General features: G+C 47.4%; 1 protein-coding gene across 1 annotated transcript; it reads right to left on the reverse strand.

The window, feature by feature from the left end:
- Positions 1-5,821: 5,821 nt before the first annotated feature.
- SLC25A10 (solute carrier family 25 member 10) lies at positions 5,822-18,401 on the reverse strand. The gene is made up of 11 exons (XM_056867328.1): positions 18,307-18,401; positions 13,836-13,955; positions 12,828-12,942; positions 12,693-12,741; positions 12,377-12,418; positions 11,967-12,010; positions 10,281-10,351; positions 8,835-8,927; positions 7,017-7,094; positions 6,722-6,778; positions 5,822-5,943 (listed from the first exon to the last, which is right to left on the reverse strand). The coding sequence occupies exons 1-11, from the start codon at positions 18,394-18,396 to the stop codon at positions 5,842-5,844; spliced, it is 861 nt and encodes a 286-aa protein (XP_056723306.1). The 5' UTR covers positions 18,397-18,401; the 3' UTR covers positions 5,822-5,841.
- Positions 18,402-18,804: the final 403 nt, after the last annotated feature.

Genomic DNA, 18,804 nt, shown 5'->3' on the forward strand with positions numbered 1-18,804 from the left:
ATAGCCCCTTACATAGACACAGCTGACCTGGCCACTTGGATCCACACCACAGTAACATCAAGACTAGACTACTGTATAGCACTGTACACTGGTCTCCCTTCAAAATCAACTTGGGAACTCTTAACTGGTCCAGATTGCTGCAGCTTGGCTATTAGCGGGAGCTGGGCGGAGCATGCCTATTACTCCCATTCTGCAGACTGCAGAATTGGCTGTCCATTTGCTACCGGTCTCAGTTTAAGGTATTGGCTGTCACATTGTCAGGAGCAGGCCATAAGGATGGTTCGTGGTTGTGCTTCCAGGTGTTGTTTTGCTATTCTGTCCAAGGCCAGTCCATGCCCCGTGTTTAGTCTTCATAGATTCCCATACTGTGGGAATCGCCAAGTACTCCTTCCTCTGGGAGGGGGGTTGCCTGGGTTACCAGTTATCTCCTGCTTTTCCATATATGCCATGTACCTTGCCTTTGCCCCTTACTAGTGTCCTTTTGAATATGGCTTCTGAAACCTGTCGATGATAACCAATAAAACTGCTTTCGTGGATTAGCCGTCTGCTGGAATCTGTTTACGGTTTGCCGCAGGGCTAGAGCTCACACACATACAAAGCCCTATGTGGCACGGTTGCTCTTATTTGTTGAACTGCCTCTCTCCCTATGCTCCACCCATGACAATTTTGCTCATGTCAGCAGCTGCTTCTGCAGGTGTGAACCTACAAATGGGCAAAATCACTAATTGCCTGTACAGGTGCTTTCTCCATTGTGGCTCCTGCTTTGTGCAATGGCCTACCCAAGGAGGTCAAGGATCGCTCCCATGCTCCTGGCTTTCCTTCTGCAAACTACGGAAAACTGAACTGTTCAAGATGGCTTTTCTGTGCAGGTAATAGGGTTGTACTGTACAAAATGGTCCAAAAACTTACCTGGATAGATTATTGGGACTGTGGTCTATATTACTGAGCATAGCTTATTGTAGTAGGATTCTATTAAGTAATCTTTGTACTGCTTAATGTGTCATGTAAATACTTATGCTATGCTTCACTCCTTTCTGGTGGTTCCTGACTTCTAAAATCCTAATGCATTGGTTACTGAATGTCCCATATTGTTGACTGTACTGACTCATTATGTTTAATTCACCTTAACTATAAATAACATAAATAAATAAAAAATTCTGAGGGAACAAAGGGTATGACATCAGTCAGAATAAGTGTTAAATCCATTCCTCTCCGGGAAACATGGTAAAGCAAACAGCATGCTGGATTTAGGGGCAAATTAGATGTTCCATGTCAAGGCAGGCAAGTCACACTCTCCCAAGCAGCAAGCAGCTATGGCAGGGGGTGATGCAAAAAGGAGAGGCAGAGGAAAGATATTCAGACCTTTTCTAATCCACCATTTCTCCTTTTCAGATTGACCCTAGTGACTTAGGGGTGGGAGAATAGAAATGCAGCAGGCAGGAGAAAGGCGTCCTCCCCATCCTGAAACTACTCTGTAGGAGAAAAAGAGTAGATGGGGTGCTACAAGTGTGTGTAAACATTCAGTTCAGCCTTTATAATATGGAATCCTCAGCAATTAACCTCGCTGGGTGGTGCCAAGACTATAACGGGATACCCTCCCAACTCCCAATTTCAAAGCCAAGCAAGCAGAATCTAAAGCTCCCAACCCTTCCAAACCACAACAACTAGATCCACACTAAATACTAAAATACAAAATTTAACAAATCCCTCTGGAAGACATTTCAATAGGTATGATCTCAGATGAGGGCCTGCCAGTTCTCTCAGTATATGAAAGTTGGATCTTGTTTAATTCGGTGGCTCATTCAAAATCCACTCATGAATGAAACTGCCAATATGCCTGCTGGAGTGTCTGGGCTCGTAAAACGTGGGAAATAAATAATGTAGGAAGCCCAGTCACTGGTGAAACTAGGGACTATGCAATTATAATTAAGATTTAATAGCCTTACAACCTTGCTTTGGGCAGCAGATTAGAGGTACTAGCCAGTTCCCTCCTGACAGCTCTCCTGGGTGTGTGCATTCCACCCTGGAGGAAAAGGGAGCATTCTACTAGCCTGACACATACTGTAGTTTTTTAAGAGAGATGCAGTTGCTGGATCATACCACAGGATCATGGCTCATGGAAAAGGGCCTTTGTTGGCTATTCAAGATGTTCCATACCAGCAAACCTCATCCCAGCTTCTTGGCCAGCTTGACACTCACATTTGCAAACACAGTCAACACTTTAAACATTAGTATGCACACCTTTTAAAACGTTGTCGCAAAATCCAGATTGTCTTGATCAGGAGGCAGACAAAGCATCCTTGAAGGAGAACACAAAATCACACATGCTCATCTCTGTTGCTAATTGGGCTCTGGAGTGAGCTGTCAGTGCTTGAGATCCATCTGCTGAACGCTAAGAATTGCCTGCGGCCACCTCTCGTGCTGCGCATCATGCAGCAAGCCAGCGCTGAATGCCTGTCAAGCTGAGGAGAAAAAAGAAAAATGTTCCACAAAAACCAAGGATGAATATAAACTGGAGCATGTCACACCGAACAATGCAGTTTATGACATCTACTCTACCTCCAGAGGTCCTTTGCAGGCTAAATACCAAGCCTGAGGGAGCAAAGAGGACCTAAAAACACCTGTTCTCTCTGCTGACACAGAAATCCGTGCTAACATATGTGGATTAATTGGATGGTGGCTGAAAGGGGAGAAGAGTTGATCTCTAAGCTCCTCCCAGTCTGTGTGTGCCCCAGCCATTAAAAGGCCCCTCTTTTACCCAGGGATATTGGAACACGGCCCAAGAAGCAGCATGGAGGATGAAGCACTGCTGGCACCAGGCATCATTAAGCTTTGCTATGATGAAGAGAGCTTTCACACACACCCCCGCCTCCCTTCCACAGCCCAATTAGCACCCCATGCAAGACCCGTGTCCAGATTCAGCCCCCCAGCATGGGATAAGTGGGGTTGGCACCCAGGCATGTATGTCGTAACCATCATGGCGGGCTTTGGAACAGACCCCTGTATACTTACCGTGAAGGTTCCGTCTATTCTGAGGGCATCCCTGTGTGAGGCAGGAGGCAAACTGGAGGGCGGACTATTCCGGGCATAAACAGGAAATGAAAGTTGATCCTGCCTACCCTGACCACGGGAAGGGAATCACCCGTCTCGCCAGATGCCCTCCCCCTCAGAATGAGAACAAGCAATGCTTTCACATTTACCCTTGCAGGAGCCATATCACTAACTGCCAGCCCGCCAGCCCTGTGCTGCATCTGTAGCAGAATGGGGGCTACCCACCAAAATCGACAGCCAAGCTGAACATAAAGGCTGTTAAGAACAAGCATAGTGGAGTGGCTACGAGAGTGGGTGACGGCCAGAGTACTTTTCCCCTCCCCCCACTCCAAAAGCTGACTGTGCCGTGGGCATCCTACGCAGCCCAAGGAGACCGGCCTTTCCACAGAGGCTCCACCAAGGCCTGCTACATCACCAGGGCCTTCCCTGCACTCAGCTGTGAATCACAATAAAGTGGCAGAAACATGAAACTAGGACTAGCAGCACAAGAGAAAAGGTAAACAAGACCCTTCACTCTGGACTGGATGTTCTATCTACCTGATGAATGGGAGACAGTCAGGCGAGCTGCATGTTCCATGTGACTGAGAAGAAAGGATATCAGATTCAGGCCTGTTCACCCCACACTCTTACTGAAACAAGCAATGCCACTACCAGTTTTCAGTTAAATTTGCTGAGAATCCTTCTTCCACACATTATTTCAAAACTGCTACAATTCAACATTTTGCTGAACTTATTCCAAAAGCAAGCTGCCATTGATATGATTTTTAAAAAATGTCACCCAATTTACACCATCAGGATTAGGTTTTTGTGTGCATGTGTTTTTTGCAACCAGCATTCTGTAATGCAACATTCAGATCCTCCAGAACTCTGAACCTGTGCACGTAATCCCAAAGTTACACGCCACACGCCAGAAGCAATTAAAGCTCCAGAAATGAACACCGGCTTTGTACAATTGCTTTATTAACATGATTACAAAAGTGCTGATCACTCGCTCTGGTTCTCCAGGCCCACGGGTCACCACCCTCTGGAATGAATGACAAGTCACATACTGGGGACAGTCCATCCACATGTCAGCGGGTGGGCAGATGGGTGATATGACCCAGCAGCAAGAAGGAACACAACAGACAAAATTTATTTCATTAAACAGAGCCTGGGGTAGGCCAGTTCCAGAGACATTTTTTTTTAAATCAATGCTACAGCAGAGGCAACCTGGAGAAGTTCCATAGCCTTCTAGGCTTCCTTCAGTGCTACCAGAAAAGGTTCAGCCAAATTGTCACAGCAGAGCTTGGACAGGCAGTATGGAAAGGAAGAGGCCTGAAGGTAAATGGGGGGTTTACTCTGACACTTGTCTTAAAGTAACTAGTAAATAAGGAGCCCCCACCTTGCAGTCTTAGCCCATCCTCCTGAGTACAATGCAGACAACATTATCCCTGGGTGAGGCCAGGTGTGACAATGACAAACTGTAGGTATTTAGAGAAGCACTGTCCGATGAGACCTTGACCACTCGGGCCTACCCTCCCCCCCTTTCCCCCCCCCTTCCCTCAGCTTGGAGCAGGCTAGTTACCTACTTGACTGGTATAAAGAAGCAGGGTGAGAAGTTGTCCTTGCTCCCCGCAGGCCAGCTAACTTGACTCCTGGTTCTCACCGGTACTTCAGAATCCTGCTCCCCACGGTCGTTGGTTCTAGACACCAACAGGGCTTTTTGGTTTCAGGAGGCTTTGGCTGATCAGGGCTTGAATGCGGAAGCAAGAGGCAAGATAAAGGCAAGGGATGCTAAGCTTCTCTGGGGATTGGTCTGTGGGTGTGGCTTGCAGATTTCTTCCAGACCCAGGTGATAACCACAAGGAGATACCTGCTCCTTAGGCTGTAGCCCTGAAGGCAAAGGGACACTGAGGTAGGAACAAGGGAGCAGGCTTGAAGCAGTGAGAGAAATTATGTCTTTCAAATAAAGCTTACACTGGGATCCTGAAGGGCAAGAAGAGGGGGGAGAAAGAGACCTTTACTCAGTTTAGAATATTGCTATTATGAGGTCCGAGCAGCCACCAGAAATCTCTTTCACGAGGAGCTAGCTGATCACTGCTGTAAACGTTTAAAAGGGCCAGAGTAATGATCATCTTAAGATTCTACATAACCACTTTTTTCACGCCCACCATGATGGGATGACTGGGAAGGAGGCTACTGGTGCAATAGCAGGATGGCAACAAATCAGAAGGCCACAAAAGAAGATGGCCTTGTGGGTATGGTGATTTACTGTCCACGACACTGAAAAGGAGAACTATGGGACAGCAGGGTACAGCTGAGAAGCACGTTGATCGGAAGTGAAGCAGATGCAGTTATTGGAATGCGGCTGTCAACCAGAGACGTTGTGGTATTGTTGGGTATAAAATAAGAATACTGTGGGATTAGCAGGGGTATAACACTAAAGGCAGCACTGTAGTGCTGACAGGCAATAGACAAGAGTCACCAGCGGATTCGTGGGCATGGGAGAAAGGCATTTCTGGATTGTCTACTCACTGACACTGGGCACTGAGTGAGGAAATTCTACAGTTGGCTGGCTGGCTTATACCATTAGGCAGCATACAATACTGAAGGGCTGGCTCATGATTAGCCAACACAATTGTGAGACTGTCAGGCACTACGGAGGGGGCGTTCTGGGAGAGGACAGCTATCGGCTATGGCACTAGAAAGGGCACTGTAAGACTGCTGCATTTTGAGCACGGCAGGGTCCCAACTTTCTGGCCCATTTCCTTCCTTTCTTTCAAGTCTTCTGCTGGACAAGCCTTTTCTGCCTTAGGCCAACACTACAATCCCAAAGTACTTTCGCAGCTGCTCCAGAAAGATGAAGGTGAGCACAGTGTGCGGAACCAAACGGATGCCAGCAGGAACAAGGCCCTAGAACAGGAGATGGAAAAGGTCAGTTTCTGCCAGTTTTGAAGACCGAGCTCATACCTACTTTGAGAAGCACTCTACTGAGAAGAGCAGGTTGGGCTAGAAAGCTGAGGGCAATGGCAGCTTCTGAAGCATTTAATCCCATGTGTCTGGCCTGGGACTGGGTAGGAAGCTGCCATGTACCAGAATCTAGAGAAACCATCCTCAGATGAGCCAGCATGGTATAGTGGTTAAGAGCGGTGGTTTGGAGCGGTGGACTCTAATCTGGAGAACGGGGTTTGATTCCCCACTCCTCCACATGAGTGGCGGACCCTAATCTGGTGAACCGGGTTGGTTTCCCCACTCCTACATGTGAAGCCAGCTGGGTGACCTTGGGCTAGTCACAGCTCTCTCTGAGCTCTCTCAGCCCCACCTACCTTACAGGGTGTCTGTTGTGGGGAGGGGAAGGGAAGGTGATTGTAAGCCGGTTTGGTGGTAGAGAAAGAGAAAGTCGGCATATAAAAACCAACTCTTCTTCTACCTATAGGCTAAGTAGCATGGTGTGTTGCTGCAGCGCTGGGGACACAGAGGAAAAGCAGTAAAGGGATGGCCACAGGGCCCCTTTCCATCTATTTTGGATGGACAGAGGGAAAGCAGCCTCGCCTGGTCAATGAGGTTTGGTGCAACAGGAATGATGGAGGCGCCGAAAGCTACACCAAAGCTGGGATTCAGTCAGTCTGCACTCCAGGCCTGACCTACTTGCTATGATTGTCCATTTCTGCTCATGCCCCATCCATATTACCTTATAAAAGGCCAATGGTCCAAGCTTGGCAGTCTCCACTGCGCAGTGCATAACGCCCTGGAACAAAATATGATGGCGTCAGTATCTCCTCAGGTACACTGGCCTCCACCTGCAGAGCTCACACCCAGTTCTGCAAGGCTCGATCTCAAAATCAACATGAAATCGCAGAGCCCAGAAAGTTGGGGGTAGGGGAAACTGTGTCCAGAGGGAGCAAGAGACCCAAACACAAGGCCCTTGAGCATATATGATGTGGTCTGGTGATGTAATCAAGGAGATAAAAGATCTGGTCACTCACCCGATACTCGCCCTGGGAATTCATTAACCGTGTCTTCAGCACGTCCAAGGGCTGACACAGGAATGTGGCACACCCACCCTGTGTTTCAGAGGGGAAAAAACACATCTGACTGTAGAGAGCTACAATCATTAGGTATTGTATATGCCTAGGATGGATACAAATGACCATTCACCAAATGGTAACTTACCACAGCTGGATAATACCAAGTGGTGAGATCATCAAGCTGTTTCTTAAATTTAGAACAGAGCAAATGGTCATCTGTATTCATTCAGGGAGGACAGTACATTGGAATTAATTGTTTAATTCACACTGGAAGAAAGTGTACAGAAGAACCGCAGTTCCCGACTTGAAACAACCTGCCTCAATCCATTCATCTTCCTTCACCACAAAATGCACTTTTTTCTGAGAAGGCCTTTGACTCTCCTTTTCTGCTGTGTCAACTCCTAGTTCTGTCTCTCCCCCATCCTTTTATCAGATCTTGCCCTCTTCCTTCACTTTAGCCAGAATAGTGTAGTGGTTAAGAGTGGTTTGGAGCGGTGAACTCTGATCTGGAGAACCGGGTTGGATTCCCCACTCCTCCACGAGTGGCGGACGCTAATCTGGTGAACTGACTTTGTTTCCCCACTCCTACACATGAAGCCAGCTGGGTGACCTTGGGCTAGTCACACTCTCTCAACCTCACCTATCTCACAGGGTGTCTGTTGTGGAGCGGGGAAGAGAAGATGATTATAAGCTGCTTTGATTCTTCCTTAAGTGGTAGAGAAAGTTGACATATAAAAACTTCTCCTCCTCTTCTTCTTCCTTTCCATCTCCATTAAACCTTTATCCAGATAACTCACCATCTATGTCACTTCTCCATGGCAATGAATGCGCAACTGGGAATAAACTGATGCTGAATAATAGAACAAGACCTGACCTTCCTGTACTGTCCACCCTGCCCGTTAAGATCCCAAGTCTTGTTCTCCATGCCCCTGCTGGCTGAAGCAAGGGGGGGGGCAACTAGAGACAGGGCTTCACCTCTGGAATACCCTCCACCGTGAGTGTTGCCTGGCAACTATTTTATTGTCCTTTAAGTGCCAGGCCAAAAACATTATCTTCACCCAGGCTTTTAATAGTCTTTTTATGGCCTGTTTCTAGCCTAAGGGCTGTTTTATGAATAGTGTTTTAGGCTACTTAATGAGGTTTTATGCCATTTTTATCGATTGTTCTTTGCTTGTTTTCAAACTGCTAAATTTACAGTGGTTGTTTTTCTGACTTTTATTATAATGTTTCTAGCCACCTTGAGTAAGTCTCTTGAGAGGGGCATACATTTATTCAGAAAATGTAGAGGACACACGTTAGTCTTGTATAGGCCTGAATATCTTATAGCCTCATCAAATGAAATACAGCCCCCCAGACAAGTATGGTAAACTGCCAGCTACAGCCCCTCCCCTCATTTTTTGCAATCCAAGCTCAAAGCAAAAACAGAATTATCAAGTTGTCAGTTGATACACATGGCTTCTACTTCAGCTTGCTCTTTCTCAAGTTGTGCAGGCCTTGTCCAAGATTTCTGCTTGATGGGTTTACTACTGAGGCTTGAACGCCAGACAATTCTACTTTAAAGCCACAAGCTTCCCAATTTTGCAGTGCAGACTGTGATTCTTACAGGAATGAAGGATTTCACAATCTCCATCTCCCTGAGAAGACAACTTACAATTCAAGTACAAGGAATTTCATTCAAATATGGCTAGTGGTTGTACCTCCAACACAAACATACACACTCTTCCCTAGTTTTGCATCCACACACAGATATATATATATATATATATATTTACTTACAGCAATAAAGCTGGCCAGAAAGTGGGTGAAAATATTGTCAGAGAGCAAACCGGTCCCAAGAACCAACTGCTTGGCTTGATCATAGCAGGAAAGCTGCAGGAAAGTAAACAAGTGGTAAGACTAGCCCCAATTCTGTCAGGGCTCTCAAATAAGGACATGCTGCAGAATTGCAACTAATCCTCCATCTCAGTGTCTCCAGGAGACAGCCTAGGAAGGAGAGAGGTCCCCAGTTCCATTTGCACTTCTAGTGAGATATGTTAGAGGCCTGACCGGGTTACTGAGTTCCCTGTCAACATGCTAAGGGTTGCAGGACAGGCTTGCAATCCATACCCCATAGCTGGTCTCTTGTACTACTAGGCAGGTGTGACATCATCACACAGACTCCTGTCCCAACAAAATGATTACTAGCTGTTCAGCCATCATGCCTCAACTACCCCCTTCCCAACTTATCTCTGCTACATGAGAGAGATACAGTGCATTGTTAAGCCTGTTGGCCACTGTCTCAGTGACTTTAGAGACACAAAGAGAAACCTTACATAATTAAGCATCCTAGTGGAAAATTAACATGACCCCCCCCCCACGCTTCTGGAATGATCCAACACAGAATATGTCTACAGTGTTCTATCTTGCACTGTTTACAAGTCCTTCTTGCAGATTATCTCTCTACAGAAATCCATGCTGCCTTCTGCACACTGCTGTCCTAAGGCAGCTGCCTTTAGCCCTCTAGTGCTGACAGTGGCTCTGAACAGATGGATTGCAGGAAATCATGCCTAAATTCTACATCTAATCCTCCAGCACTTGCAGAGGGGTCACTCTTCCCTTATGATTCCTTGGGTTAGAACACAGTTTCTACTAAGTCATATTTTCCTTCCCCAAGGGATGAGTGAATAAGAGCCTTCAGGCATAACAAGCCTGTTCATATGAGAACAAGTATCTCAACTGTTCAGAGTCACACAAACCCTCTCTCAACCTCTTTTTCTCACATGCAGTCATATATGAAAGCATTGGAGTTCCTGACAAATCTTGACACGGCATCATCACTAGACAGAAATGAAAAGTTGTGGCTTGTTCTCTCCTCCAAACCTGGATTAAACTATGGGCTTGGAATCCATGCTTGTATGCAAGAGAACAGATCACAGTTGCTTTTTGCCCTAATTAGATATAAACTACAATTTCTCAGGAACCCAGAAACTTTCAATACTTGAGCTGCCTAACCGGGTGGGGGGAGGAGGGTGGTACTTCAAAGGATCGTTATTGTAACCAACACACCAAATTTGGCTTTTGTTACAGGTGAATGCAGCCTATGGGTCAGTCATTTGCACGCATATGCTGAGATGGTGGTAGATGGTGGGACCTAAGTGCACATGATGGAGATGTGCCTAGTTCAATGCATGTGTATATAGATGTGCATACTCAGGTAGCTACAAATCTCTGCTGAATTCCTACCTGTCCAACAGTAACCAGGGCTCCTCGACTGGATGCCATTGTTGCTCCAGAGAACAATTTCTTTATACCCTCTGCAACAGTAAAAAGGATCAGTGGATAGAATTTATATCCTCAAAGCAGAGATTCCCAGCAGACCGTTCACTGACACCTCCCCAAGCTCCTCCCACCCATAAATCTGCACTGGTTCAGAAACATCCGCATCTCCTAATCATGAAATCTATCTCTGCAGCTCATACTTTCCTGGCCCCAAGGCATTGTTCAGGAATTCTCCATTGTTCCTGCTCCTGTTATGTACTGTAATGTTCTTATTTAGGAAGAAAATTAGAAAGCAGATCAATAAATAACTTCACTGAATTCTAATTACAGAATAGAAGTCTAAAAGTAATAAATAAGTTTTAATGGGTCTGAAGGAGTTTATAATCTAACCACAGTCGGAAGACCAGAAACCCTTATAGAGCATGATAATGATCAGAAATTGATGCCTCAATCAAAAAACATATCTGTAGTTGAAAGGGTTTTTAAAATCTGTTGGTAGATATTAAAGCACTAGGTGGAGATAAGATACCCTATTAGATATCTGCAGAAGGTGTGCAGTTTTAGAGATACCGGAGTTAGTAAAAGTAGAATGTGGCGGAGCCAACAGCTAGCTTTCAATGAACAGTACCAAGAAAGGACCATTCTTCAGAAACTCTAGTACTTTTGTTTCTTAAGTTTTCAGTCGATCCCAAACATTTCAACAACTTTTTTTTTGGGGGGGGGGTTAAAAGTCAGATATGATTAATGGGTGACTAGCCTCACTATCACCCATTTAGTAAGGCAGTGATTCCCATACTTTTTGGGCCACCGTCCCCTTGGTTCTACAAACTCAACCCCAGCACCCCCTACCCTATCCAACAACACAGTCAAAGGGGCCCACCTCTAGCACCCTTCTGCCCCCTTGCCTCTTAGTGCCCCCCTAGGTAATCCCACCGCCCCTCAGGGGGTGGTACTGCCCACTTTGGGAACCACTGCAGTAAGGCCTCCTACCCAGTACATTACCACTGGGGGGAGGTTGCTGCCACCCAGTAGGCCTAGTTGCTCAGACTGGTATGCAGATGCACACCACGTGAAGTTGGCAACTGGTATCCCAGCCAACTTGGATTTGCATGCACAAGTCCCAGGAGGAAGGTCCCTCTAACCCCACTTTTTCATACAGAGCAATAACTCTTTTATGTTCTCTTTTCACACTGTGCACGTCCTTTCTCTCCGAGGACCTATAATGCAAAGGTGTGGTCACCTTTTACACTTTTAATTCCATGTGTACCAATGCCAGATTTGTAGATTTCTTCACTCTTCCAGACAATTTATCCCCTTCCTGCCAAAGTTCAGTAGCCAGTCCTGGAATGCATGCCCAGGTAGCTTGCAAGCACCTTGTGCTACAGAACACTGTGTGGGTCGTTAAGGAAGGCCTTTTCCCATTATTCTTGTGCTTCTGCATCCACATACAAGCTACACTTTCTGGAAACCTGCCATGGTCAGATCTGCCCATTCCTCCTGCCACTAATGCTGCCACTAGCCACCAAGCCTAGTACCTCCCAACACCTATGCACAAGAGGCAAATATTTCAGTGGATTGAAAGGAGACTGCTCCTTGGAAGCCTCTCAGAACTCCCGATCTAACCCAGTCATGCATTGACCAAGTTCTTACCTTCATGAAAGACTCGATATAACCCATTCAGAGCATGCGAGTAGCTGAGATGCAAAGAGAGACAATCAGCAGCCTGAAGCCATCTTGGTGCAACCTTTGCTTCCATTTATCACTTTGCACCCGCAGTACAGTCGGCTGCCACTGCAGGCTCCAGTCATGAGCCCTCACTCTTATGGCTCTGACCAGCACAACTGAAAGCGCCGGGGTTTTGTCCCCACAGGACTCATGTTCAGGTATGAATCTTCCAAAAAGAGGCATTTCAGTAATTATGTTGCCTCCCTGAGGCCACACAGTTTCAGTGTAGCCATCTTGGGAGGATAAAGGCTTTCCTGGTACATCTTGCCCTTCGTCCATCTCTCCCCCCACCCCCCGCAACCTGCAACCCCACTCACTGCAAGCTTGACACTCACTTGCGCCTCAGATGCAGCGGTAGTTTCATATCATTCTGCATCCTGGAAAAGAGTCAATGCAGCATTAAGAGGATTTGGACAAGATAAAAGCCACCGTGCCTTGCCCCCAGAATATATATTACAGGGATTGTTTAACAGCAAGGTTAAAGAGATGCTGGTGTTTACCCATCTCACTGGATTTTAGTAGGGAGTATTACCAGTATCCCCTCCCCACAAGCACTGTATTTCTTGCAAGGATAAGCTAGCCGATTACAGAGAACCAAAATAGGGGAAAGATCTGCATCGATGTGGAAAAAAAGGGAAAGGAAACACTGACCTGACATTTACCATGTCAGCCGGGGTCCCCACGAACCCACCAGTGAAACCTGCAACCAGACAACAACAGGTGAAAGAGGACTGTGTAATCTGCCCCGAGCTGCCCGTCAATTGTGCTCGCCCAGTTCCAGCTCACCTCCTACTGCACCTAGCAACACCTTCTGGTAGAAGGGCATTGGCCCCTGGGCACCCTGGGTCAAGTGGTCCCTCACAGTCTCATAGATGGCAAAGCGGGTGAGGGAGTACGTCATCTGAGGAAGCACAAAGAACCACAGGATGACAGCAGTGTCTTGGTCCCCTGGCCCTGCCCAGAACATGGGAATGGCTCAGCACAACCACAACACAGCCACAATGCCAGCCTTGCCTCTGCCCAGGTGTGGCTACTGTCCTTGAGTTACGGAGCCCAGGACACTCATGATCTCCATAGTCACAGTGTGTTCCTTTTCAACAGTTAACTGGCATTGCCTACTACGTGCGAGAGGCCAGGGCCCGAATGATGCCTCCTTCTTCCCCCTCTCCCCACAGCCCAACCTTTGCAACAAGAATTGTATTCAAGAATGCTTGATTGTAGCTACAGAAATTGCATAATCCTGTTGAAATCCTTCATCTTGTTTCTTGCATGGATGCTCATGCACAGTTGTGGGAAATGCAGCAGCAGAGACACTGGTGCAAAAAAGGAAAAGCCATTGTGACTGTCAGAAGCAGGATATCAAGAAGGAAGGTGGAAGCAATTCAACAGACTGTTGCTGTTCCCAGTTTGTCCTCCACACAGGTGTTCTACCTCAAAGGTTTAGAACCGAGATGCTACAGTCTAGAAAACTGGTCCTAGAACCTTGATGCTCCCAAATGGAAGTGGTTACTGGGTCCCTGCAGTCTTACATTTTAATACCAATGCCACGTTCTGCAGTTCTGGCACTACCATGACAATTTATGAGAGTGCAGAACTACAGAGTTCACAAGCATCGGGTCATGAAGTAGAGCAGAATTTCAGTGCTTAATTTGCCCAGGCCTTTGGAAGATACTGGGAGAAGCTGCAGAACTGTTATGATGGAACCAAACAGCTAGCAATTGAAGGCCCTACAACAGGATCATGCAGGTCAGAATGGGTTATTGTAAGCAATCTTTGCAGTGGCCCAGCATTCACCTGTCGGCAGAGGGAGGCACTAAGCCCATTGTAGAGTGCTAGAAAGCCATCACAGCGAATCACATGTAGTGCCATCCCTGTCATGCGCAGCTTCACTTCCTGCTGGGTTTGCAGATGGACCTAGGCAGGAACAGCAGACAGCAAATGGGTCAGGCTAGAATTTGTTGAGTTTTTCATACTCTGTAGGACAGCCCAGGGTGACGGGAGTGGGGCTGTTCAGGCCCTGTAGCACTTGTATACCTGGTGCAGCAAACCCAATGAAGTGACAACCCCATACATCAGCAAGACTTCAGGAATCCATTGTAGCTCCACCCCTGAAGGCAGGGAGAAGCTTAAGGGGCACGGCGAATGAGCGCTCCAGCAGGGATTCTTCTAGCTTTAAGGCATAAAATTCTCCCAAACCTGTAACGCTTCTTCATGCAATGCAAGAGAACTCCTTTGTATAGGGATTTACAGTATGAACATTTTACTGTCTTCCCAGAAGCTGGAACAAAATTCACTCCTTAACCCCCTACTCCAGGCTGCCTTGTTCAATAAATCACTTTGTCCTTCAAGGCAGCATGTGGCTAACCTGAGAAAACCTTCCAAAAAGACACAAGCCCTGATTCCTGAACACCTCCCTAGCCCCACTTTCACCCACTGTCTCCCTGATATTATTCTCCCCTTCAACAAAAAACCTGCATTCTTTACCCCAGAGCCCCGTGGTTCTGATTGTGAACTCATCCTAATGTTGCTCCCAAACAACAATCAAATGCATAAACTGCCTGGCCTTGCTGTGAAGCTGGCCTGTGCTCATGAGACAGCAACATGGGAAATCTGGGCAAAAGGCCTGCAAACTGATAAAAATTAAACCTCTGCAGGGGCATTGGCCATTCCTCCTCCTGTAGTAGGGCAAGGGTCTAACACGTGGAAGACCAGGCAGTCTAGATGGGTTCTGAAATGGAAATAAGACACAAAATACACCCACATTGTGCCCACAGGAGGGCCCCCCACATTGTGTGGAATGCTCCCAAGGGGCAGGATTCCAAGAAAGTAACTGGCAAGAGACACTTAAATGTGCTACCAGGGATTTCTACAGATTTGGTCCGTCGAGCAAAAGGCAAAGTCCAGACCCACTTCCTTTAACAACCAAGTGGCCCAAATTAGCCCTGAAGAAAACGCAGAACAAATTAGTTATGGGTGCAGAAGTACTGGATGCCAGGAGAGGGCAGCGAAGAGAGGGCTGTGTAGCTTGGATGGGCAGTGTTCCCAGGCAGCCAGTGGCAGCTCAAACATCCATTGTAGAGGCTGATGCAAGAATTTGCTCATCAGGCAGCTGGCAGGATCAGAGATACAGAGGGAACAATGACGGAGGCTGAAATCTGCAGGAGTCTACAGAGCTAGCAACCTCATGCTAGCATTAATGTGCCAGAATATTGTACAAGAAAGGAATTTCACCCACAGAGGACCAGGCTAAACATGCCTGATGTCTTGGGGAAGAAGGGAAGGGGAATTGTAGAATAGGCTTTGCCTTATGATTCATCATTGGTAGGACCTGGAAACTTCAGAACACAGTACGTTGTAGTTCTATGCAAGCTGGCTTTTTGGTTTATTCACCCTGGCCTGTCCACCTCCTCCAGTTCTACACTAGCAAGTAGGCTCTCTGTTGCTCAGCTTTAACCAGACAGTGCCAGAGCTAGGCAGACATGGTAGTCATTATAAGGAAGGCCAGATTCCACCATTCTGATCACTGTTGCTTGAAGTTCAAAAAAGTAGAAGGGGGAGCAGAAGGGCTTAGAACAGAAATGTGGAACATCAGAGAATGACCAAGGGAGGTTCAAAGTCCTTGCTAACGCTGACCTCTTCCTAGAGCACATGTTGACAGTCCCAGTACACATGTTGACTGTCATTGAAAGGAATCAATACGGCAGTCATTTATCCCCCCCCCATAACTTTTGTCTTGCTTTGAAGCATTTATTAGCAATATTTGTGCGCCATTTTGCTACCAGTGGACAGCTACAAGAACATACAAGCAATCTTGCTGAATCAGACCAATTATTTGTCTAGTCCGACATTTGGTTTCACACAGTGACCAACCAGATGCCCCTGGAAGATTTGCAAGCAGGGCAAAAGCTTCCTCTGTGGTTTCTTCTAGTGCTCCAAGGGTTACTATATTTGAAATTGCAGATTTAGTTGCCATGGCTAATAGCCGCTGACGGACTTCACCTTCATGCATTTGTCTAATACTCTTTTAGTCAACTAAACAAGTAGCCATCACTACAGAGGCTCAGGACACACAAATAATAAAACACCAAGCATCATAAACCATATAAAATATACAAATGCAAAAACTACAAGATAAAATATAACTAAAACATCAAATTAAAAAAATCAACATTCTAAAAGCAGCATAGCATCAAACTGTCTAAAATCCTGATGGATAAAGGCAGGAACCTGCTATAAAGGGGAATTTTAGAAAGCTTGAGAAAATAAGAACATCTTCACCTTCACTCGCCAGGCAAACCTGTGGGAGGGTACATTTCAGAGCATGGCCACTACTAGATTGCTGTGGACTACTCAACCTCACCTCCTTTTATTTGCTACCCCTTTTGTCGAAGTGACTGCTACAAGCTGAGCTCTCTTTCTCCCTTACATTTGGGGAGGCTTCACCAGCTACTTTCTTGGCTTGGTGGAACCCCCACCTGGACTGTTTTTGAAAATCCTTGGCTTCAAAATAACAGCAATGAGGCTGACAGAATCAGTTAGGGTAGTGTAATAGCAATTTTAAAACCAGGAAAATCATTTATCAGGATCTGTTCCTTGCTTCTAAGCAGTCTGTTGATCATTTATCGGGATCAGTTCCTTGCTTCTAAGCAGTCTGTTGATCAGAACTGTGTCCCAGGGACGGAGAATCTCTTCCTGAGCTTATCTAGATGACCTTGGGCAGGCTACTTCCTCTCTCTGCGCTCCTCCCCTTTAGAGCAATAAAAGCGACTATTTTATGCCTATATCAAGCAAGAAAAGCAGTATCATGACTGACTGGGTTATACTTCTACAGATGTACCTAAGTCCCAGAAGATAAGGCTACTGAACCAAGACTGCACCCCAGAAGCTACTAAATAGAGCAATCTAACTTCAGCTAGCTTGAACCAAAAAACTGGTGCCAAGACTTCTGAAATCACTGAAACAGACCGACAAGTTAAACTAGCTTTGCAAGGACCTATCAACTGATCTCTTTGCCTAATGCCCAGCCTTGTTGTGGCGATGACTGGCACAGACTCCTACGGGCACCTGGGCACCGTTTACTGGAAAGGAGCCACTGTCCCCAGGCTGGAGGGAACCACTGCGTGGCACAGCCCTCGCTGCCTATTCCTAGGAAACGAGACGCCACAGGGTGCCAGGGGCTGAACGCCAACCGCTGCCCATGTCTCTTGCCTGGGCAACAGGGGGCTTCTGTACACTTGTCTAAAGCAAGGCTCTCCTCGTGGGGGTTTGACAGGCACTTCCCAGGATAAACAGAGCCAACAAGGCAGCGAGAGGGAACGGCAGCCACGGGGGGGGGGGATTTCTGCCTCCAACGCGCAAGTCACCACACACACACACCCCTTGCTCTAGAAAGGGTCTCTTGGTCACCTACAGCAGCCTGGGGTGGAAGAAAAAAAAGGGGAATGAAACCCAGCCTAAACACAAAAGCTGGGTACCCGAGGTTGGGTGAGAGGAAGAGTTATATAAGTCTATGTAGAAGTATTACAAATATAATTTATGAGAAGCGCTATGCAAAATTTAAAATTCTTTGTGTGTGTGTGCAAAGTGCCGTCAAGTCGCAGCCGACTTATGGCGACCCCTTTTGGGGTTTTCATGGCACAAGACTAACAGGGGTGGTTCTTGAAATTTCTTTAAAATTTAAAATTCTTTAAAAAGCATTAAAATAGCTCTTTTTGTATTTCTTGTATTTTTGCATTGCTTTTCAGTTATCTGTTGATGTGATTTATAATTTGTTATTTTTTTTATTTTACAAAAAATTATATATTAAACAAAGCATTAAAATAGCACAACGGCAAAACTTAGGTTGATATCTATGACCCCAAACCCAAACGCGTTTCGGCCATTGTGCTATCTTAATGCTTTTAAAGAAGTTTAAATGTTGCACAGCGCTTCCCAGAAATTATATTTGTAATATTTCTACGTAGACCTCTATAAATCTTTTTCGCACCCAACCTCGGGTGCCCACCTACAGCAGCCTGCCAGGCCGTTGTGTCCGCCCTCGAGAAAAACTGGACCGTGCGTCCAGGCACCTGCGGCTGCAGCCCTTGCCCGGCCACCTGCTGCAAGGGGGACGAGCGGCCTGCAGCCCAGAAGGGGGGAGAAAGAGCAAAGGCGCGGCGGCGCACGCGCACCTGCAAAGCGAGGGGGGCGAGGCGCGCGCCGCGAGGCGCCTCCTCCCCTCCCAGGGACCCCCGCCGGCCCTTTCCCAGAAGGCTCCCCGGCACACCTTGAGCAGGTCCAGCGGGTGGGTGCAGCAGGCCGCCCCGCACGAGGCCAGGCCCCCGAAGTACCAGCGGGACACGCGCTTCTCCGCCATCGCGTCGCCTCCCCTGCGCCGGGGACCCCCGCAGCGCGCGCGCTCGCCGCCGCCTCCCCACCCCGGGCAGGACCCGCGCGAGCCGCCCAGGCCTTAAAGGGGCAACGCCAGCCAGCGGTGGGGGCGGGAGCCCTTAAAAGAGGCGGCAGAGGTGCGCCCGGGAGGAGCCGGGCCCGGCCCGGAGGAAGGGCCAGGTCTTTCCCCGGCGGTTTCGCCCCGCCCACAGATCCGGGCTCCTCTATCGGCTCCACGCGGCGAGCTCCTCTTCGCGGCTTGGCGCGACTCGCCCAGGAAAACCATGGCTCCGGCTCAAGGGAGCAGTAAAACTCCCTTTGATTTGCGCGAAGGCAGTGCATCGCTGCAGGCTGGCCCGTTGCCTGGTTTATTTTTTAAAAAAAGGTTATTTGT

The sequence above is a fragment of the Euleptes europaea genome, chromosome 1 (genome assembly GCF_029931775.1).
Source record: "Euleptes europaea isolate rEulEur1 chromosome 1, rEulEur1.hap1, whole genome shotgun sequence".
In the NCBI taxonomy this organism is placed as follows: domain Eukaryota; kingdom Metazoa; phylum Chordata; class Lepidosauria; order Squamata; family Sphaerodactylidae; genus Euleptes; species Euleptes europaea.